This window comes from Empidonax traillii, unplaced genomic scaffold (assembly GCF_003031625.1).
Source record: "Empidonax traillii isolate 1590-97213 ecotype Southwest subspecies unplaced genomic scaffold, ASM303162v1 scaffold502:size815047, whole genome shotgun sequence".
Lineage (NCBI taxonomy): Eukaryota > Metazoa > Chordata > Aves > Passeriformes > Tyrannidae > Empidonax > Empidonax traillii.
This window is the reverse complement of record NW_020955695.1, coordinates 541,607-564,296: the sequence shown is the minus strand read 5'-3', so window position 1 is coordinate 564,296 and position 22,690 is coordinate 541,607. Positions and strand designations below refer to the sequence as shown.

Here is a 22,690-nt window from a genome sequence, read left to right as displayed (position 1 = left end):
CTGCAAACTTACATGAATCTCAGAGGGAAGGCTGCTTTGGGACACAGCCCCGATTCCTACACTCCATGGGAGCTGTGCCTGCCCTCTGCTCATGGCTGTGACCCCACTCTTGTCCCCCTGATCGGCAGGCATGCAAAGCAGCAGGGCAGCACAGCGAAGCCCCCTGGCAGAGAGCCCCAGCAGGAAAGGAGGAAGAGCTACAGGCATTCCTGGAGCACAGCAGCACCTCAGGAGCCCACAGGATACAGCCTCTTGCTCATTTTACAGGGAGGGAGTCCATAAACACTACAAACACTGATATGCAAAACCCATCAGCACTCTGTGGCAGGGCAATAAATTGAGGCCCTGCCGGCCTGTGCTGGAGGGAGCTGGCTGGAAACACTATGGCAGGCTGATAATTGGTGTCACTGCTTCTTCTGCCATTCAGGGTTCCCCCAGGACCCAAAACCGAGCTGCAACTATGCATGAGGCTTCTTGGAGAGGCAGTGGGCAGCAGCAAGCTCATCCCTCTGCACTGGAATGTTGCCCATGGTGCCGTGCCAATGCACACAGGCAAGGTCAGGCAGTGGGTAGCTCTGATGCTGGGCAGAGACAGCTCTAGGGAGTAGCAGGAGACAGGCAAGAATGATGTTTTCATCAAACCCAGGTCCCACCCAAAGCATCACTTCAAATCAAGGTTCATAACCTGTCAGGGAAACAACTCAGCCAGCGCCAATGGAGAGCAGCCTCTTCAGCAAACCGCAGCTTTATCTTATCTGGAGACCTTGTTCCAGCTAATTTAACCATTAGACTGAGCATGTCTCAGCTGTCTATGCCCTCTGATAGGAATCTGTGGGTGAGGCTCTATCCTGGAGCATCAGGCGCCAGCGCTGCTTGATGGCATGGCAACAGCCTTCGTAAAAACCTGGGCTGTCCCATTTGTTTGTTTGGGTGGCATTGTTATGGACAAGCCCCGTCCCTTGGCAAGAGCCAGCACCAGCTCCCCAGCTCCATCTGTGTCATATTTTGTGCAAGGTCCTCGCAGCCCACAAGACTTTCCTGAGCTTCTGGGGCAGAGTTGCAAGAGCTGCACCCAGAGATGAAAGCTCCTGGGTGTGCCGGAGCTGTGGGCACACGCTGCCTGCCCAAATATCTCCCTCGAGCATCTTGGCCCCTGGTGACTACTGGAGTAACAACTGGAAAAGCCACTGGCATTTTAGCAGGCAGGGCGGTGACATAAGCCGATTTGGGTACGTTCTGCTAACACAGCAAGAAAAAACAGCTATTTCCATGTAGCAGACCAGCCCATCTGCCCGGGCAGCAGCTCCCAGCTCCCCTCGTGCCCCTGCCTTGCAGGAGTGGGGCAGGGGCTCCCACAGTTCTCCCAGCCCCCCAGGACACTTGCACAGTGGGGAGATGATACACCTGTGAAGGCACAACCTGGGGGCCAGTGGCACCCCAGTCCAGCATTTTCCCAACAATCCCACAACTGTGAGTCTGTGAAATCTCCCTCCCTGGCCATATTTCAACCAACACTTGTGCAAGTCAAAGGCCCTCTCAGCGAAGAACTATTTGTTTTAAAATATGCACTACACAGCCCAGCATGGGACTCTAATTTGACAAGAAAATTATAGGGTGGCTTAAAACAACCCCAGCAGAAGCTGAGGAGAGCTGCCAGGCACGTGATCCCATCAGAAGGTCCATGAGATGCAGAACTGCAGAGCAGCATGGTGTACCCTGTGTACCCTTCAGCAGGGGCTGGCGTGCACCCCCCCAACACTTGCCTTCCATCACCTCCGGATATGCACGTGGCTAATCCCATTACCAGACAGCCAGGAAAGCAACAGCATGAAAGCAGCTGTCAGGGCAAATTACACCTTCAGGAAAACCTCTGGGATACATCTTCATAAAGCTGACAGGCGGCCGACGGCTGGGAGTAATTGAGAACAGTAAGACATCAGGAAAGGCCTTCTGAGAGTAGGGGGCTTGGGGAAGGGTCTTGGAAAGGGGTGTTCTGGGGGGTTCTAGCACACACACCACCATGCTGCCAGCTGCTGCTGTAGATCCCCCAAATGGTTTGAGCCTGAAAAATACACTCACTGCCACACCAAAACTTGGTGCTCGCTGCCCTCAGGGACGCAGTGCAGAGTCCATCCTGCCGTGGGCATGGGCAGTCACATGGCTGCTTCCAGCTGAAACTGTAAAAACGCTCCCAGGCATGTTCAGGCAGCTGGCTGCCCACACAGTCCCTTCTCAGGTCAGCTCTCACCCTCAGAGCCAGGGCGTGAATTATCGTCACGCGGTTAATATTACACTGCATGAGCAATAACAAACACAGAGCCTGGGCCAGCTCCTGGGCTTGGTGGGGATGGAAGGAGCAGGGCTGCCCATGGAGGGCTGCAACTGGGACATGTCTGGGATTTCCATTAGTAGGCCAAAAGGGTGTGGCAGCCGTTATCCGCCTTTCCAACCCCTCCAAGACACAGCTCCATGGAAAATCTCCAATTTCATCCAGGCACCGCTCCCCCAGTTTCCCTGAGTACAGTCTGGCCAAAGTCTCCACTACCATCTGCTCTTTTCTGCAAGCTTTCCATTAGCGGCAGCCCAAGGAAACCTCCTGGCTAAATCCTGCTGAGGGAGGATTTGGTGCATTTTCCTGGCACAGCCTGGCTGTTTCTATTGTGGCTATCAAACGGAGCCAGGATTGTCAAGGAAGCAACGCCTGCTGCTTTGGAAAGCTGCCCAGTGCCTGCAAGGCATTGCGTCTGCTTGCCTGGAAGATGCACATGGGTGCTGGGGGTTGGCAGGGAGCGTGGGCACCACTCAGGGACTGCTCACGGGGGACCGGAGCCAGGCATCACCTCCCCAGCCCTCCCTGCCGCTCACCCAGAAGTGCCATTTGTCCTGGGCTGGGTCCAGGCTGTTGATGCCACACCTTTTATTCCTGGTTAAAAATTCACGGGAGGTGAGGCAAAGGGGTGCAGAGGTGTTTGCTCTCTCTGTCAGCACGCTGCTCAGCATGGTCACACCATGGCAGTGGAGCGGGAAGGGAGGAAGGATATGGCTACTTTGCTCTGACACACCCAGGCAAGACAGAAGGCCAGGACAGAGCAAGAGAGAGGAGAGGGAGAGGAGGAGCCGCAGGTTTGCACACCCTTTAGCAGCCTGCACACCATCCCATCAGCACAGGTATTCCTCCCCCAGCAAGCCTGCCGGGGCACTCCAGGAGACCCTAAAGCCCCTCAGGATGGTCCCCAGCTACTCACCCCACATGGGTGATGCAGAGATCAGCCTACATTGTGGAGAGGTTCCCTCGTGGATGCCCCCAGGCAGTAACATGCTGGGCAGCCAGCACCATCCTTGCCTGCACCAGCAGCTCTTCCTGCGTGACAGCCCTGTGCACTGCACTGGCAGGGGGATTTGGAGCCCAAGTCCTCCTCTGCTTGGTTTTGTGCCTTTCCTTCTCCTTCATCCCTGCCTGGTCTCTTACACTCTCTCCAGTATTTACACCCAGTAATTCAACCTCCTACTGGGACCAAGCCAAAGCTCATCCAAGCCAGGGAGAGCCACACCATTGACTTCAGGGAGCATCTGAGCTGGTTCTCGGACCCTGTGGAAACAAGCTGTGCTTACTCAGTCGCTTTTAATATCCCATCTTAAATCACATCTTCCAGCACTTCATCCCTTTTGGCTCCTGTTTACTGACTTCCCAGCAAATGTTTTAAATCTGTCTTGCTTCGCTGTCCAGCTGTGCTGCTCTGGCCCACAGAACATCAGAGCAGTGCTGTCCTGCCATCTCCCTGTATTTCGGGATCCATCCACATCGCGATGGTTGCATCTCCCACTCCTGCACAGACTGGCTCAGATGTTGTGCACAGGGCTGCCCTCATCATTCCTACCTCCATCAAGTTCTTTCCTGGTGTTTTCCATGTGTGCTGCCTGCTGTGCCTCTCTGGGACCAGCCTTTGTAGACTCACCACCCCTTTTCTGGATCACTAGAGACAGCACAAGCATTGCAGCCCCATTTCTAGTGGCATGGGCACCCTCAGCTTTCTGTTGAGAAGCACCACTAGGTGACAATCCTGCTCTCCCAGCAGCTCAGGGGTACCTGGGCTGGCCTCCATCACCCAGGCTGACACCCATCATTCAGACTGACACCCATCACCTGGGTTGCCCTCAAAATAGTTTGACCAGCTGGTGGTATCCCTGCCCTGTGCCCAGCAAGTAGCTCCAAGGCCAGCTCCCTGCTGCGCTCCCGGTTTCCTGGGAGCCAGCAAGTAAAATTGCCCTGGACAAGTTCACAGGGCTTGGGGGATTTCCAAGCAAAGCTGCATCCACTTTATTCTCTGTTTTCCTCTGTACCCTGGAGAGCATGTCTGTAATCATCAGAGCCTATAACTTTTTTATCCCACTAGCAAGTCCAAGCTGAAAAAAAATAAAGTATTTGATATCCCTGAGGGGAAGGATGTTTTCCAAGCCTCAAGTAAAGGCGCATTTTCAGCTCACATAGGCCTCCCAAAAATAAATACAAAAATGCACCAAGGATTAGAGGCCAGAGCTTCCTTCTCTGCCTGAGCAAAGTGCCACTCCATGTCCTGGTCCCCACACTGACCTGGTAGCACAGGAATTGCCCCAACCCCTCGGCACACACACAGATAATCCCACATGGGATCCCAAAGCCCTGCTACAGCCGCCAGGTTCCTGGTTTTAACAGTTTTAACCTGGGCACCACTTTCTGTCACAAGGGGTGCCCAGCCCCGCCCCCCCACCTCAGGGAGGGGGAAACATTTCCCACCTGGAGCCTGAGCAGCCAGATTGTCCCCTTTGGGGTAGCAGGATGCTGTGACAGATGCAGGCTTCCCAGCATCCCCTCGTGCAGCAGAGCTGAATCTTGTCTATTTTTAATTTCATTGCATTCCTACAGTAAAACTCTCATGAGGAAAAGAAAATGTAAGGAAAAAAAAAATTCCTGTGTTTGATGGTAACTGGAGGCACTGGAGAGGGGCTCTGCTGCTTGTCCCCCCATCAAGGGGCCAGGGCCAGTGCCCACAGTGGCAATGCTGTTAGGGCTGCTGGACCTGGCTGGGAGCACAGTATAGAGCCAGATGGGTGCTGGGGAAGAAAATCAGCCTGTGCAGTCTGTCAGGGAAGCTCCCTGCTGCAGGGGATTGCCACAGACTAGAAAAGAGGCTGCCATATAAAGCTTGTTAATTAATGATGGGAAATAAAGAGTTGTAAGGAGAGATGGATTCATGCCAAGGGTTTCGCTGGCAGCTGGTTTGAATCCCGGATGAGCGATGGGAATCCCCCCCATCTCAGCACTGCTGCTGGTACACGGGGCAAACTTGGCAAATTTGGGCTGTGAGGGCCCAGGTCTGTGCTGTGGGTCAGGGGAGGAGCCGGCCGAGCGACACAGCTCTGATTTACACAGCAGCCTTGCCCCTAAAGATCAGAGGGGTCAAGTCTCTATGGAAACACCACCAAAACATGAACACACACAGTCCATTCCCCGGCCCAGGAAATGCACTGCTGAGCCCTCTGTGCCTGGGAAAAGGCTTCATGCTGCTGGGATTGCTGCCGGGAGGTGAAAGCCGGCGGCTCTCGCCCCCACTGCTCTGCCCAAGCCCAGGAATGTCGCTGCGGCCACAGGCTCCCTGCTGTCCCTGTTCTGCAGTGCCCACTGCATTTCCCAGCTGTGCCCAGGTGAGGAGCAAGGCCAGGGACTGTGGCTGGCAACCACCTCCCCTTCTCCTTCATGGCAGTGGAGCAGCTCCCGGGCTGGGGCTACTCCAAGGATGCAAGACATTGCAGAGACCACCAGGTCCCTGTTTTCCCCAGTTGACGGGGCCAGAGGGATGCCTAGGTCCCCAGGGGGCACAGCCAGCAGGCAGCATAACCGGGCTCTTACAAGAATGTGATTGAAGGGAGGAGCCGGAGCAGCGGTTCCCAGAGCTGGTGTTTGCCTTGGCAGCCCCAGTCTCTGTGTCTTGCTCTCCAGACACCGAGCTCCTAGGGGGAATAGCTAGATGTCTAAAACCAGCCCTGGCAGCGGTGCTGGTATCTGGCTGGGGACCTGGCAGCCCCCAGGGGTCAGGGATGGAGAGTGGCCCACCCCGCATTCCTGCCCTGCTGCTGCCAGGCTGAGATTTCCCACTGGCAGCCCTGCTCCGGTACTGCGCCTGCTGAGCAAGCCCAAGCTAGGGAAAACAGTGTCACCTGCTCCATAACTTCTCTCACAACAGTCTTCCACCCTCCAAAGCCAGAGATCCCATCCCATCCCTTCCCAGCTGCCGGGGCAGCACAGCCTCCTACAAGCCCATTGTGTTCACAGCCTAAGGAGCAGCCGTGGCTTTTGCTGCACCCAGAGGAGCTCTGGCCTGGGCAGCTAAGGCTCAGCTGATGCTAAGGCTGCTTGCTGGGGCCCCAGGAGGAGCCACCTGGGGTAGGATCATAGTGGCAGGGTTCCACACTGTCCTAGGACCAGAGGGATGCTCTGTGATGCGCACAGCTTCCCCCGCCTCCGCCCAGAGCTGAGCTGCACAACGCATCTCTCAAAACCTTTATTGTCAGCAAATAACAAAAGTCAGCCCTGCAGCAGCACAGGGAGCCTGGAGAGAGAAGGATGTTGGCACCCAGGGCTCACTGCCCCTGTGGGTCCCCACACCGGCCCCTCCTTGGCCTCCTGGGCAGCAGCAGGGGGGGGTGTGCACAGGGGTGGATGGGTGAGATGGGGGCACGTGTCATTCTCCAAAGCAAGGGGCACATTTACAACTGGTTATAAATAAACAACGAGAAACCTCAGGCTCTGGGAAGCAGGCGGGCATCCCGCTGCCAAGCCTCCGACCCAATGCGCTCTGTCCTCCACAGGTGGGGAGAGCCCAGTCCACCAGGGCTGCAGCTGCCAGGTGCTCCCCAGCACAGGCTCTGCCTCCGAGGGGGGGCAGGCTGGGGAGGGCACCAACCTAAACCAGCCAGCAGAGCAGGTTGGGCACTTTCCTGGGTGCACCTACAGGGACTCAAGGATGGGGACGTAGGGAGGTGCCAGACACAACAGTGGAGAGGATCAGCTGTGGACCCTGGGGAGAGAGGAAACCAAGGCATGGAGCCCGGGATGGTCAGAAGGGCAGAGCTGCAGATGGCACACAACCCCAGCAACTGGTGAGGAACAGGGCTGGGCACCTTGATCCCCAGCCCCCATTCCCAAGCACTGTGAGACTGCATGGAGCACCCTCCTGCCACCACCTTCCCCCCATCCCGAGTCCCTTGGGTGCCACCTGCTGTCCCCTGTGCACGGTGACATCCCCACACCTGCCTTGCTGCCTCCCATGCTTGGGAGGGCTGGTGGGAGGGCTGGGGAGGGCAGGGCGCATTGGGAACCACCAGAGATACCTTCTATCTTTGCCTTTAAACACTGAAGCTTATATTAAAGACTATGATATATAACCCAGGGGCGGGGCTGTGGAGACAGCAGAGAGGGCACAGCTCCGTGGCCAGCCTGGTGAGGGTCTGCTCTGGCTGTGAGCAGGAGGTTAGTACGGGGGCACAGAGCGTGCAGGCAGGCAGGAGGGGGGATGCCATCTAGGGCTGGTTCTTTGCCTCGGGGTCTTTGTCGTAGATGTAGCTTCCCACAGCTCCAGTGTTGACACCTGCACAAGGGAAGATGCAAGAAGGTAAGGACCCAGGTGGAAGATGTCCCCTCTGGGCAGTGACATGAGCATCGAGAGTGGCAGCCCAGGCAGGGCACGTGCTCCTGGACTGGCTCCCAATCCCACGTGCCCCCAGGCACTCACCCTTTGGCCCGAAGAGGATTCCGTAGCAGGGCTTGTGGCAGTATGGCTGTCCATCGTGCTGTGTGGGGCAGAGAGAGAAACATGTCACCCAGAGTCAAGGAAAATCCAGTCCCCAGGACATATCCCCCTAATTGGGCATGTCTCCTTGCTCTGCTCATCTCTGCAGGCAGCCCAGCACCCCCAGCACTTCCCCAGGAGCTGAGGAGCTGCTCCTCCCAGCCCTGCCCTCCTGCAAAGGCAGGGGATGCCAAATGGGACGGCCGGGCACAGCTCAGCTCAGCCGTACGCCACTGGAATCCCCGTGTGTGCTGCCAGGGATCCTGGGGCTGGGACACCCTTACCTCAGCATGGCCTCCCGGGGTCAGTGTCTTGCTGCAGCGCTCACAGCGTAGGCAGGGACGGTGCCAGTCCTTCCCCAGTGAAGTCACCTTCTCGGCTGGAGTGGGACAAGGAGGGAAGGTCACACCGGCTCGCTGCAGCATGTTCAAGGGGAGCACTCCCCAAGCTCAGGGGGAGCACATCCATCCATGTGGGGATATCACCTCCACATTCAAAATCCCAAGAGAGCCTTGTGCAACCCAGCCTCCCACATCTCTCCTCCCCCTCTGCTGCCTTGCAGGGGACAGATGGTGGCCAAGGACAGCTATTACCACATGGGAGGTCACAGCAGGGGATACGACGCAGACAAAGCCCTGCACCCAGGAATACATCCAAGAGGACCCACCCCTGAAGGCTCCTCAGGCACATCCCTCTGCGCTCCCAACCCCAAGCCGCCATCCCAGCCACTCTGCATGCCCCAGGGCCCCTGCACGGAGCCGCAGCACTGCGGGCCATGCCACTGCAAAGCTCACCCACTGCCTGCTCACCACCTTACCGAAGTAGACTCTCTTGCCACAGCGAGGGCACATGTTGGGCTCCCCGGTGAAGGTGGTGACACTGGAAGCTGGGAAAAAAAAGAGGTCATGGGCATGGGAAGTGGTGGGACACCTCAGCCAGGACCCACCGGTATGGAAGACCCTCATCCCCCGCCCCAAACACTGCACCTCACACCACTGCCAAATGAGGTGGCTTTGGACTGGCTGCCCAACAGGGCGAAGGGACAGGCCGCCTGTCCTGTCCTGTCCTGCCCCTCACCTTTGCTGGGTCCCTTGGGAGGTGCAGCATTCACCTTCCTCTCCTCCACCTTCACCGGGTGCTCGATGGGTCCCGGCGCGGTCTGCCCCTCGATCTGCGGCTTGTCATAGATGTAGGACCCAGCGCCACCAATGTTCACCCCTGCACGGGGGCAGAAAGAGACTGCGATGACCTGGGAGCACTCGGGATCGCCATCCTCCCCCCAGCCCCCTGTCCCACCTCCCCCAGCCCCACTGAGCCAAGGGCCAGCTCAGCCACTGCTGCATCTCAGCCCTGCCTTGTTTTCTCCTGACCCAGGCTTTCTCCAGCCACATCTGGGATAGGAGAGTGACTCCACCTTCTGTCTGAATGGGAATTTGTTTTCTACAAACTACATATTAAAAAAAAAAAAAAGGCAGCTGTCAGGATGGATCCCTCCCTCCCTCCTTTTTTTCTTCCCTCCCTCCCTCCCTCGCTTCCTCCCTCCAGCAGCTCTCCTCTCCCTCTGCACAACAGAACAGCAGGGCTGGGACTGCAATTTGCTGGCCTGATGCTCAGCCCATGCTAGCCTGGCTCTTGGGCTGTTTTTGGGGCCGCCAGTGGGGATTGAGGGGACCTGGCCCCTCCTGCAGCCCTGAGCACAGCTGCACAGGGCTGGGGGGCATGGACGTACCTTTGGGACCAAAGAGCGTAGCATAACAGGGCTTATGGCAGAAAGGCTTCCCATCGTGCTGGGGAGAGAGGGTTAGTGTTAGGATGCTGAGCAGTGACCACAGTTCCCACAGGACTGCTTTCATCCCCCACTGGTGTTCAGAGACCACCATGGCCCTGCCAACACCCCAAAACACACCCAGCTGCAGGTCTGAGATTCAGAGATTCCACCAGTATAAACACTCAGACTGTTCTGTGTGTGCCATGCCACGGGGATGGAGTGCCAGCACCTCGCTGGCTCAGCCAGGAGGCATCTCTGAGCCCTGACCCAGTGGTGTGCCACCAGGACCCAGCAAGGTATCACTTCGCTCTCTCAGCATCCTGTGCACAGTCAGGCCATTATTGGGGGCACAAAGCACCATGAGAGCACTGAGCTTCGCCTCCCCCTTGCCTTGGCCTGAGATCAGAGGCCCTGCGTGGGCGCTGGTCCCAGCCCAGCTGCTATCGGCCCCACTATCGTCTGGGGTGATTATCACAGGAAGGCATGAAGCAGGCGATAAGCCCCAGAGCTCCCCACAGCCCTTTCTCATGGGCCAGCTGGAACAGAGTCCAAGAGAAAAGAAAGAGTGTTTGTGGATGGAGCAGGGGGCCAGCAGAGCTGCCATACACACACACACTGCCCTGTCTAGAAAACCCACAAATGTTCTCAGGCAGGAACCCATCCCAACGCCTGCTCAGCTCCACTCAGCATCTCAGCCCCGCTTCTGCCCTGTGCTCCCACCCTCCATCCCCTCTGCTGCAAGGCAAGGACTCCGTGCCCAAAATGGGCAGGGTGGTAGGTGAGTAGAGGTGCAGCCCCTTCCCTCGCCTCCCTGTGCAGTGCTGTGCCAAAGGCGAGGGCTGGGATGGCTGGAGGTAAGGCCTGGGGAGTGAGCAGGCTGTGGGCTGGCCAAAGGGAGCTATAAAATATTGCAAGGCATAAATATCAGTGTATTTGCAGCGTTACCATGCCAGAGGAGAGGGTAAACATTTAACTGGTCTCCCTGTGACACCTTTCCAATCTAGCCTCCAAAAGGAGGGAGAAATAGCAGGGAAGGGCCAAATCTGCTGTCAGTGCAGTCGGTGGGGGCTTGGCTGCCATCCCCCACGGGAGCAGAATCCAACCTTATATGGAGAAGCAGCAAATCTGGGCTTAACCCTGCCTGAAGCACAGATCCACCCATGCAGCCCCATTTTCCCTGGTAAGACAGGCCCCACTTCCCCCACTAGCTGTTGCTACCACCGCCTGCTCCCCAGCTGTGCTGCCTGCTAAAACCATGCTAAAGAGCTGGTGACACCATGGCATGACAGGTGCTGTGCAAACTCAGGGCACTGGGTGTCATGCTGGGGTGTCACGCAGGAAAAACACAGTTGCTCCCAAGCCTGAGCACCTGCCACCGCCAGCATGGCACTGTCATGCTCCCAAGTGCTGGGCAGTGGCAGCGGCAACACACTCCAGCACAAGCCCCAAGGCACACAGAGCACAACTGCCAAGCTCGCATCACCATGACAACCCAGGCATCCCCACGCTTGGTGTTTTTAACCACAGGTCAGCGCAGGCTCTCAGCACTCACTCGCCTTCAAAGCCTGTGCAATGCTCCAAACAAGCCTGCCCAGCTCACAGAGCTGTTTCCAGTGCTTACCAGGGTATGCCCAGCCCTGCCACAGCTGCTCGGAGCACACACCCAAGTGTCACAGCTGAGACACCACATGTGGTGCCAGTGCCACTCTGTGGCTTCTTCAGGGCTGTGCAGAAAGCTCTGGAGCACCATGAGTTGCAGCAGCAGCGCTTGAAGCCACAGCGTGCACTCCTGGGCTCGCATGCCACAGGGACAGCCCATCCACATGGCATCAAACACCTGCCCAAGCCCTGTTCCTGGGAGTCCCCATCGCTGGGGTGCTGGAGAACCTACCAGGCTCCCCATGCCAGCACAGCTCCCACTCCGTCTGCCCCAGCAGCTCTTACCTCAGCGTGCCCGCCTGGGGTCAGAGTCTTGTTGCAGCGCTCACACTTCAGGCAAAACTTGTGCCAGTCCTTGCCCAGGGAGGACACCTTCTCGGCTGCAGGGAACACGAGCGAGGGGTAAGCCACTGTCCAGCACCTGCTAAAGCCCCTGGGGAAGTCAGGCTCCAGGCACCTCAGGAGGCTGCACATGAGGGGCGCTGCACTTGACAGGGGCTGATCACCAGCACACTGCACACATCGGCCACACTGCAGGGACCAGGGACCACTCTGCCGCAGCCCACAGGGTCCCTGCAGCCGTGAGGGACATGGATACAGCCCCCCCAGCCTCTGACCCTCTCTAAGCACTGCACCAGCTATTAGGAAGAAAATTAACTCTACCCCTGCTGAAACCAGGACACCCACCCAGCTGCCATCCCACAGACACCCTTTCCCACGAGCCAGTCCAGCAACGGTAGCGTTTTCCTTCCTACTCCCTGTGTCTATTTTTACCCACCGCGTTACCCAGGATGACTCTGCTCCCATTCAAATATTTGGCGTTTCCATGCCCACCCCGCCCGTTTTAGTCATGCCTCCCACACACACCCCCAGCTGCTCGGGCTCCCCAGGGAGCCTCAGCCACAGCTCCAGCCCTCAGCCAGAGCTGCTCCCAGGAGGATATGATGACAGACAGCCTCCTCTGTCACGCAGGATGGACGTTTGGCCCTGGAAAACACCTGTCCCTTGGGTGTGAGGGTGCTCTCCCCTCACTTCCCACCCGGGAACAGGCACAGCGTGCAGGTATCTGGGTGCTCAGACACCATCCATGCACAGCCAGGAACCTGCGGAGCAACTCTCCGCTGGCACTGAAAACAGTTTCAAAGTATCAGTGGGCTAATTCAGGGAGGGCAAATGCTTTGAGACTGGTTATAAGGAATACAATCCCTCTGGCTGGCCCCAAGCCGTATGTCTTCAGAAGCATCCTGGGAGGCAGCACAGGCTGCCAGTGCTCCTTGCATCCCCAGCCTTGCACCATCCCTTCTCCTTTTCAGCCCCTAAGGGGCTGAGGGCTGCCTTGTGCCCCCCACCAATTCCTGTTTGCCCTCTCCCTCCCCTGCACATGTGCAGAGACAGCTGGAAAACAGTGTGAGCCCATTAAAGCCACCGTAAAACTAAATCAGGAGGGCCAGATAAAATACTTAACAAGCAAATAAAAGCGCAATCAGAGCCAGCCCCACTGTACAATAAGACCTCCCCTAGGATATCGGGTTTCCCCCCTGAGGACCTCAGTAAATGGCACCTGTTTGCATCAGGTCAAGATGAGGGTCAAGAGCTCCTCGAGGGCAGGTCCGGGTTTCCAGAGCCACCCTCCTCCCAAGGCAAACAGCTGCGTCCAGGGCACGCCACAGGGCCAAGATAAGCCAAAACAATGCCATCACCACCCAAAAATTCAATCCCAGCACACACCAGGGTGGCCAGTAGCAGGTGAGGGCAGCACTAGGGGACAGAGCCAGTCATTGCACCAGGGTGCAAGGGAGACCCCTGAGAGTGTCCCCAATCAAGCACATTGAAGATGGACTTGGGGGACTGGCATCAGCTGGGAGAAGCTCCAAACCCACCTCACGGTGATGCCACACATGGGTACAGGCTGTTGGATCAAACCCAGATGGGTGAAGCGATGCCCCACCACAGCCAGGGTCTGTGCCTGCCTGCCAAAAGCTCAGGGCAAATTCCTGCTGCCCCCAAGCCCAGGGACTCAGGAGGGTATCTCCCAGCCTCTCACAGCAGGCAGCACACGAGGAAGGGGCCCTTCCTTTCCTCTGTAGCCCTCATCCGTCTCCGGGAGCAGAGGACCACTCCCAGGCTACAAGTATTCCCCAAAAGCAAGGGGGACACAGAGATCCCTGCGTGCTGCTGCCATGGGGCCATGGCAGGAGCCCTGCATCCTCCCAGCCCTCCCTGGCAGGATCAGGTCCCTCCCCAGGGTGACCGGGGAGGGAAACAGAGCGTGATGGACTGAAAGCTGAGCCAGGGGCTCAGGGCCAAAGAACCACTCGGCTTTGTCAGAGTGGATGCACAGCCAGGCCAGGCTGCGCTGCGGCTGCGTCACCCCCAGCTCCCCCCGCCACCGCGACCCAGCGCCTTCATGGCCCTGGGTACAAAGCAAGGAGGAAGCTCCCGACGGATGTTTTCCAGAGGTCATTGCAATTACAGGCGGCCACAGCCCACGCCAGCTCCTTCCTGCTCCCGCGATAGGAGATGCTCCCTCCAACGTCCCCCCTCCGTAATATTTCAGCAGCTGTAAATCCCTGCTCCTCCCTAAGGGATGAACACCCCCCGCCAAGGCATCCCCGGGCCGCGCAGGGTAAGAGGGATCTCACTGCCACCCACAGTCCCTGGCAGGAGATGGGGCAGGAGGGAAGAGGTGGCTCAGGGCACCATCGTGCTCCCGGGGCACAAGGACAGCCCGGGAACCACGGGGGCTGCCGCTTGCCTCCTGATGGAAACGCCACGCAGAGGTTGGTCAGGCATCCTCTGGCTGCAAACAAGAACTCCCGGGGGACGCGTGCGGGACCGGCACAGCCGGGATGGCTTTCCAGGAGGCATTGTTCGAGCCGAGCAGAGGAAGCAGCTTGGAGCCACCCCAGCCCATTTCCAGGGCAGCGGCGTCACGCCCGCGGACACGCCATCCCATAAATCACTGCGGAGGGAAAGAACCAGCGCCCAGATTTCCTGTCACCCGGCCACATCTGCTCCAGCATTGCATCAGCTCCAGAGGAAAAGTCTCTGGACACATCCTCCCGCTGCTGGGGGGAGCCCCGCTCCGCAACCCCACCATAGGCACTGCGAAAGCATCCTGAGGCAAAGCTGTGCCCGCGCTGCATCCAGCTCCGCGCAGGGAGCGGGGGATGGCACCGGGCTCCGGTGCAGATGTCGCACCACACTCAGCCTCTGCCACTGAACGCCATGCCCCGTCCTCCCAGCAACACGCAGAGTGCACGCTCATCCTGCTCTGCTTGCTGGACCCCGCACTTGCACACTCAGCCCGCGGGCAAGATGCTGCACTCGAGCCAGCTGAATTTAAACCAGCGGTGCAGCACCCTCCGGAAGGGCAGAGTTACGGGTGCGTGGCTGCAGGAATCTGGCCTCTGCCACACGTGCGTGACTCGGGGTTTGCCTGCCCTGGGTTACCCACCTCGCCGTGGGTGGGCACTGGCTGCCCATCCATAATAAACGTCTCCCCGGGGGAAATGCAGGGTCGGGGACGTGCCCGGCCGCAGGATGTAGCTGTGAGGCGGATTTGCTCCGCGGGGGGGTGTAGCCCACACTGACGAGGGACAGCACCAGAGCTGGGTAAAATCAAGAGGCCAGGAGCGGGAAAGCAGCCGAGGGGACTGTCAAGGCAGCCTGTTCCCATAGCTCCGCGGCAGCCCCACCCCAGAGACAACGCAGCTCATCTCGTAATTATCTGCCGTGCCCAGACAAGGCAGCTGGTGCAGGCCAGAGGTTAGCGCATCTTCCCGGGATGGGAAGGGAGCATCCCTCCTCCCAGTTTCTGTGCCGCCGGCTCCACCGAGCCAGCTCCAGGCTCTCGCACAGGTATTTCCACAGCCTGACGTCAGCTCTGCTCCCAGCCGGAGGCTTATTCAGCAAAAGCAACCATAGCTGCAGCTGCGTCTCTGCAAAGGGCTGGGCTGTGCCCCATCCATCCCACCACAGCCCTGGAAGGGCAGAGGGAAGGGCTGACAAAGCCCAGTCTGACAATAAGGATGGCAAATCCTCACAGGGATCCAGCGGCAGGCATCCCTGGAGAAGAGGGATGCTGTCAGACCGACAGCAGATACACTTCAAAGCAGTTGCTTGGGAACACGAGCAAGTTGCTTGGGAACACAAAGGAATGAATAAGAGAGAAAAGTGCAGGGAAAGGAGCCGAGTAAATGAAAACAAAGCTGAGAACTCGGGTTCCTTGCAAAGTGGCCGGGAGATGAAAAAGGTGGAGGGACAGTGTAAGGATTTCCTGCCACGCCATATCCCAGCCATGCTGCCCTGCCAAAGGGTCTGCATTGCCTTCCCAGGCCCCTCACCCTGTCCCCACCCCTGCCCTCCTCAGGCACGGCCAGGCAGCCATCCCACAGCTGGTGCTGACGGTTACACCGCACCGTGATTTTGTGGCCAAGACATATATATTTAGCTTCCCTGCAGCAAGGCAAGGCAAGGCAGCCCTCCAGCCCCAGCCACTCGCTTGCTGGGCTCCCTCCAAGTGCACAACAAAGCCAGCTCAGTACAGCCTCACCACAGAGCACAGCCCAGGGGGAGCAAGGAATATCCCAGGCAGGGGCTCCCACTTCCAGCCAACTGGAGAGACAAGATCCCCAGGACCCAAGCCCCCACGTAGCTGAGTCACTTGGGTGCAAGGGAGAGTTGTCTGATTTCCAGATGCAGCCCTAATGCACAGCATGGCTCCTGTACACGCCCCTGCTCCTTGCCTCTCCTCTGATAGAACCTCACCTACTGCAGGCACTTTTCTGGCTGTGAGCCTCCAACCTCCCGCTCTGGTTCACAGGACCAGGGCAGCCTCCAGCAAGTCCCTCTCTGTTTTCCCCAGGGCTTCAGCAAGCAGCATCTGCACAGAATGCATCTGAGGTCAGGCAGCTCAACTGCGTCTGTGTTTGTGCTGGGAGAGGACCAGCAGTGTTTCTAGCCAGGCACTGGGTTCAGCCAGGGCTGAGCCCTAAAAATCAGCTGCTTTCCAGCTGCACAGCAGCCCCACATGTGAGGCACAGCAGGCAGGACCCCGACCAGCAGCAGGAACCCCAGCAGCCTGGGGTGCTCCCCTTGCCCTCCACACGACCAGGGGGGCAGAGCACTGAGGGGAGGCACACACAGGCACACAAGCAAACCACTCCCTGGGTAATTGCTGGTCCAGAGCACAGTGGTCCCTCTGCACACTGAGATGCCACCTCTGGAAGGCAGTGCCAGGGGGATGAGACAGTTTCCTGGCCCATTTGGCAAGAGCAGGATTCTGGGACATGCTGAAGAAGCTAAGCCTGTCAAAGTGAGCCCCTCCAGCCCCACAACTACTCACCTCCCCACCCTGCTGGCCTCCCCACAGCTCCAAACAAGGCTTGGCCCTGGGCTGTGGGCAACAGAGTCAGCAGTGGTAGAGGATGCTCAGAAAGGGGCATCTGCAGCACTGGTGCTCCCCACCAGCAAGTGCACATCAAGCTGGTGGGAAGGTTCTCCCCCTATCCACGTGCCAGGATCCATCCCCTACCATCACCTCCCTGGCTGCTTCAAGACCTTTGGCAGGAGCAGTGGGCACCACCATCTCACCATAGCCAAAAATGGCACCATGGCACACACTCCAGGCTCTAAACTCGATTGCAACATCGCAGTGACAGATTTTCCATTACTTCTTGTTCAGGCGTTCCTGCTCCGCCTTTCCTTGCCTTTCCTTTCCAGTCCCATCACCTCGCCTCTCCCCATCCCTGTGCTCCTGCCAGGGACAGGGAAGGAGGACAGGAACACAAAGATCTCTGCCTGTCTTGGTAATTGAGACATGGGTGCAGGACTTCCTAATGCAGGCACCAAACAGTGGTCACTCAGGGCCAGCCAGGCTTGCAGAGAACTGCCTGCTAGCCCCAAGCCTCCAGCACCCACGGCACCGGGAACAGCACCCCTCCCAAGAGCTGGAAATGCCGGCACCACACTGTGCAGGAGCCCCAGCAGCTCCAGCAAAGCACAGCACTCAAGAGTGAGGGGATCCAGACCTCACACCATCCCATCCCACCTTCTCACAGATCATTTTCTACAGCTCATGCTATTTTCCTGAGGGAAAAGCTCATGCTAATCAGCCTGTTCTTCAGGCTTCCCACAGAGGCATCCCTCCCCCCGGCAGGGCCCTGCGCGGGGAGCAGGGAACTGGAGCATCCTTAGTTACCACTTTGCAAGGTCTACACTCGTTCCAAGAGCAGCCACCCCGAGACATGGGAGCAGAGGGTTCTCCAAGGAGCCCAGCCAGCTCCGTGCTGGTTAGCCAGGGCCAACGGCTACACCGGCTGCACTTGAAGAGCCGCTTCCTTTGTTAGGGACAGCTGTAAAGGAAATCAAGCCCTCCTGCCTCTCCTGCCCCACCGTCTCCCAACAGCCAGTGCCTGGAGCCAAGGACAGCGGTTACTTATTAATTGCAGAGCAGCTTCTGCAGCTTGAATTTCGCTGGGCTGACCTGCCAATGCAGTGCTCTGCAGGGAGAGCACCCTACACCTCATGGCACCCCGTGCCCTGCTGCAATCCATGGGGCCAAGCATCTGCTGCGGGCCCCTTGAAGCATGCTGGGCTTGGACCCTCCTTGCTTCCCAGCTGCATGTGTCCATGTCCTTAGTCCCCCTCTGGCACACCACCAGCAAACCAATCTACGGCTGCAGACACAGCTGGGACAAGCTTGGAGGGCTAATGAGTGACTCCCACTTGCTTTTAGGATGCCCCTTTCCAAACAAACAGTGCAGCAGCCTCCCAGCAGCCTTCACACTCCCCAGCATGTGCAGTGAGCTCCCCAAAAGCCGCCCAGTGCTGGACCCCGCTGCACGTGTGCTTGCCACATCCCCAGGGCTTTTCCCTGCCTCGTGCTTGGGATGGGAAAATAGGAAACCCCCTGCTGCTGCAGTCCCCCGCAGTTCCCTGGGAAGAAAGGACAGGAGGCGGAAAGGCTTGGCCAGGGCTCCCGGTGACCCTGCAAAACTCATTTAAGGCTAGCAGTGCAAAAGGGAGCCAGGGAAATGTGTGGCTGTTTGGCTGCAGGAGACTCCAGTCCCTCCGGAGCTTCCTGCCAGAAGTGATAACCTAAACCCAATCGCAGGCTGCTGCCACCTGCCAGCGCGATGGGAGCCGACCCTGCAGCCGCCAGCAGTGCTGCTCCTCCGGTTAAACATTCACTTCATCCCGCCAACCTCCCCAGAGCGGTAAAGTTAGCCCCGGCGGTTCCTGGAAACAATGTCACAGACCTCAGCCCGCTTTATAAAAAAAAAAAAGAAAAAAAGAAAAAAAGCCAAAAAACTATTTTTATATTTCCCTGTGCTTTTTAAAGAAAAAAAGCTCATTCTGTAGCTCAGGAAACGCCCACATCCTCCTGACTGCACAGGGAGGAGCCCACTGGATTTTTCCAGGGAGCATGAAGCAACAGGCATGCTGGAAATGAGTTTTCCATAGGTACCCACGACTGCTGGCGTTGGGCAGCCGCTCTGGCACTGCTCTGGGAACAGGACACGGTGGCATTTCTCACACATGACCCACGGCTGCAATCCCAGGCATTCGAGAAGTTACGAGCTGCCAGCGTTCATTCAGCACAGGCAAGGAGAGTCCCGAACAAGCGGGGCTTTATGAATCACCTCCCCGTTAAGCTTCGGGTCAGCCGAGGAATTCACAAGCGATACCAAACCCTGGACGCAGAGCTGCCATCACCTTCCCACCAAACCACGCGGTCCATCAGGAGGAAAGCCCAGGAGCCGTGTCCCGGAAAGACAGCTCAGAGTTTGCATCTAGCCTTTATGCTTTGAATAAACGGACCCAGGTTTGTTCTGCCAGAGCCTGGGCGGTTCCTCAAGGAAAAGCTCAAGGCATCAACACAGACATGCTCTAGCCTATCTCAGCTCCAAGCACGGAGAAGTTTTTGGCTTGCTCCCGTTTCAAATCCCCCCCCCCCCCCTCCCCGCCCCGTGCCCCAGTCTCTCTTAGGGGCAGCAGGAGTGGCAGTTCCTGGGAGAAGATGTGGGATAGGGGCTGCCACTCCTCTGCTGCCAAGGCACCTGCCTCCTCCCTGCCTGTAGGGCAAGGTGAACACCCCTTGCGGGGCAGGAACAGGGAGCCACAAGGCAGCAGAGACCTGGGTAGGGACCGCTGCACCCACAGAAACCCTTCTGGGGAGAGAGAGACGGCACACAGCCTGGGGTACAGCTCTGTTCCACCCCTGCAGGAGACCCACAAGGCCTCCAGGACCGGGAGAGAGAAAGAGCACGGGCACTGCTGGGGGCTGGTGCTTCACCTCCTGGCACAGCCCGGCCTCGGCAGGCAAGGCAGGGGGTCCCTGAGCCCAGCCCCAACCCCCTCCACGCAGGGCAGGCTCATCCCTGGAGAGAGAGGAGCAACTCTGACCCCGGGTCAGTGCCCAGCTGGCTGGGCGGGCACTATTTTCTGCTTAAAAGGGAAAAGATTCGCACAAAGAAAGACATCCAAGGGGCCGAGCCCTTCCCACCCCCACACAAATAGGTTTATTTAAAGGAGGAAGACAGCAAATTCCTATTTCCCTGTGTTTACTTGGAGATGGCCGGAAAGGAATGAAAGCACCAATGCCTCCAATGCTCAGGCACCACCAGGGCCTTTTGGTATTTCTTCACCAAACAAACGCACTGAGGCAACAGGGGCTGGACCTCGGAGCACAGCGGGGAGATGGGCAGGGACGGATGCAGGGAGGCAGCTCCAGGCCAGCAGGTCCCAGGAGGCAACCTGGGCTGCTGGATCCATCCTGAGCCTCCATTACAGTCCCACGGGTGCCCACCCCGAGGGTGCTCACCTAGCAGGGTCAGGCCACTCCCCAGGAGGCTCCCGGCCGCGCACTGTCGCTCAGGGGGAAGCAGGCTGGGGCAGCTCCATGGGGAGCGTCAGGGAGTCACAAAGGGCCAGCCCCTGCTCCCACCTCCACCCACCCACCCCCGGCTTTCTGCAAGCCGGGCGGCGGCGCTCAGCCCGGGGTGCCCGACGGGGCACATCCCAGCCCCGGTTCCCAAAGATCCTGACCAGCCACAACCCCTAGCAGGGCCCTCGGAAACCTGCAGGGACTCGCTGCTGCCCTAACCCAGCCACGGGCGTGCCAAGATGGACCTCCGAGCCCGGGCGCTGCCTTTGAACAAGTCCCGTACAAACCCCAAAACCCTTAATTAGCTCGCCCAGATGGGAACAGCCCGCTGAGGGCTGGCTGCGAGGCCAGACAGGGAGGGGTGAATGGCACACCTGGGGCTAGGCTTGCAGGGAATCAAAGAAACTGGCTGGGAGAAGATTTTGTTTGCACCTGCTACCGCCAGCTTCTCCAACCTCAGAGACCCTTGGATAGTGGGATCTCCCTGCCCAGCACCCCGGCCGTGTCGGGTGGGCTGGGTTTCCCTTACCCAAGCCAGCAGGTGCCTGGGTACGTGAGCCACCGCCTTCTCAGCACCCCACACTGCGGGCACATGTCCGAACCAGGGAGCAGGGAGGGTGCCCGGGGTCCCCTGTCACCCACACCCCTCGTGTCCCCTGTCCCAGGGGCAGCCAGTAGCACCCCCAGGCACAGCCCGGGGATGAGGGTCCCGGGGGGGGGGCGGAGGAGCACAGCAGAGGGTTCGCGGCCGCTGCGGGAGGGGCTCTGGGGGAGAAGCAGCTGCTCTGGGCAGGTCTCTGGGTGCGTCCCGCGGGGAGCCGCGGTGGAGAGGGAACCGGGAGATGCGCCGGCCATGGGGAGGGCGGGCGTGGGGACACATCCCGGGGGGGGATAAAGAGGAGGCAGGGATGCACCGGGACTCGAGAAAGGGGAAGGCAGGGATGAGCGCCGGCTCTGGGCAGGAGAACCGGGCTGAGGTCCCGGCGATGCGCCTGGGCGCGGGGAAGGGGACGAGGGGCCGGGCCCCGGAGATGCGCTCACCGAAGTACACGGTCTTGTCGCACTTGGGGCACTTGGATGCCATGTCGGGAGAGCGGAGCGGAGCCGAGCGGCGCGGTGCCGAGCCGTGCTGTGATGTGCCGCGCTGTGCGCCCCGCTCCGCCCGGCCCCCGCCCACCGGCCCCGCCGCCGCCGCCGCCCGGGGGGAGCTGGGGCGGGGCCGCCCGACAAGCGCCGGCCCGGCCCGGCACGGACGGGCTCCGGATGGCGCGGCTCGGCCCGGCACGGCTCGGCACGGCCCGGCCGGCCGCGGGCCCAGCGCAGCAGGTGCCCGGTCCTGGCGAGCGAAAAGAACCCACGCTGTCCTGCCCCCCACCCGGAAAGTCCAAAGTCGGCACGCGCGTGTTCCCGACTGCCCTTGCCCTGGAAAAAAAACAGAACAAAACACGATAAACAAGTTGCAATTAAGCGACGCGACTTGTGGGTTTTTAGCGGCCCCGAAGGCACCGGCCGAGAGCACCCCCGGCTGCCTCGGCCAGCAGGCACCCCCGGGGCATGAGCGGAGGGTGCTGGCCCCGGGCTAGCCCCCGCGGAGGGGCTCGGGCATCTCCCACCGACCCCGCGGGACCCCGCAGCCCGGACCCGCCCCAGCCCCGATCGGCTGTCCGGCCACAGCGCCCGCGTCCCCCGGCTCCTGGCGCCATCCCGCTCCGTTGCCATGGAAACTCCCGTCTCAAAAACCCCTCTGGCTGCAAAGGGATGCTCAGGGATCCGTGAAGCCATAGCGAGGATATTCTGGGAGCTACGAAGCCATGGCGAGGCAGGAGAGACCCACGGTGGGGTGCAGAACCCCTGCACCCGACCGGATCCTGCCCCATGGGGAGGGCCGTGGGGGGCGCAGGGGAGGGGGTGTCCAGAGGAGGCGAGCGGGGCAGCAGGGCCAGTGACTGGGATGCTCTGGGGCTGCGTCCCTGCACCACCATCCCGCAGGCTGGGGCCGGGTGTTGGTAAACAGGACATCTGCCACTCTGCAAGCAGAGCTCTTGTATTATTCATCAGCCGGCAGCCTGGCTCTGCTCTGCCGCCATTGTCACAGAATTCCTCCTTTCTCTGCCGGCAGCTGGTGCAGCTGCCAAGCGCCTGCCTGGCTCCCGGCGCAAAGACAGGCTTAGGAAGGGAACCCGAGGCTCCGGGATGGGACAGGGTGACCCTGCCGGCGAGTTGCATGGGGGTGAGGGGACTGGGATGCTCGACAGTGGGTTTCTCCATCGCCCGTGCACCCTGCTGGGTTAAAAAGCCCAGGCATCCCTGTCACTCCTCGCCCAGCTGCTGTCACAACAATGTGTGGCTTTGTGGCCTGCGGGGTCCCTGCACAAGGGCAGGTGGCAGCGGTGCCTCCGGGGCGCCCCAGCCCCTCACAGCCTCTGGGAGGGGCAGCTAAGCCCTGTGTGTCCCACGATGGAGCCAACATGTCCCAGCCCAGGCCAGCAGCCACCAGGGCAGGACAAAAGCTAGGGTTTTTTTGGAGCTGTCGATTTCTGGGAGACC

The 22,690-nt window shown here is 59.4% G+C and overlaps 1 protein-coding gene across 1 annotated transcript; it reads right to left on the bottom strand.

Moving 5' to 3' along the window:
- Window positions 1–6,510: 6,510 nt before the first annotated feature.
- CRIP2 (cysteine rich protein 2) lies at window positions 6,511–21,304 on the bottom strand. Its single transcript, XM_027896554.1, has 8 exons — window positions 21,185–21,304; window positions 11,539–11,633; window positions 9,556–9,613; window positions 8,904–9,044; window positions 8,644–8,712; window positions 8,111–8,205; window positions 7,770–7,827; window positions 6,511–7,625 (listed from the first exon to the last, which is right to left on the bottom strand). Exons 1-8 carry the CDS (start codon window positions 21,225–21,227, stop codon window positions 7,558–7,560), a joined length of 627 nt encoding a protein of 208 aa, XP_027752355.1. The 5' UTR covers window positions 21,228–21,304; the 3' UTR covers window positions 6,511–7,557.
- Window positions 21,305–22,690: the final 1,386 nt, after the last annotated feature.

Bases quoted from the DNA above. Each gene is read 5' to 3' on its own strand.
- CRIP2 (XM_027896554.1), bottom strand. From the start codon at position 21,227: ATGGCATCCAAGTGCCCCAAGTGCGACAAGACCGTGTACTTCG. The intron at 11,634-21,184 runs GTGAGCGCATCT...TGTTCCCTGCAG, and splicing joins CGACAAGACCGTGTACTTCG to CCGAGAAGGTGTCCTCCCTG. The intron at 9,045-9,555 runs GTACGTCCATGC...GCCCCCGTGCAG, and splicing joins TACGCTCTTTGGTCCCAAAG to GGGTGAACATTGGTGGCGCT.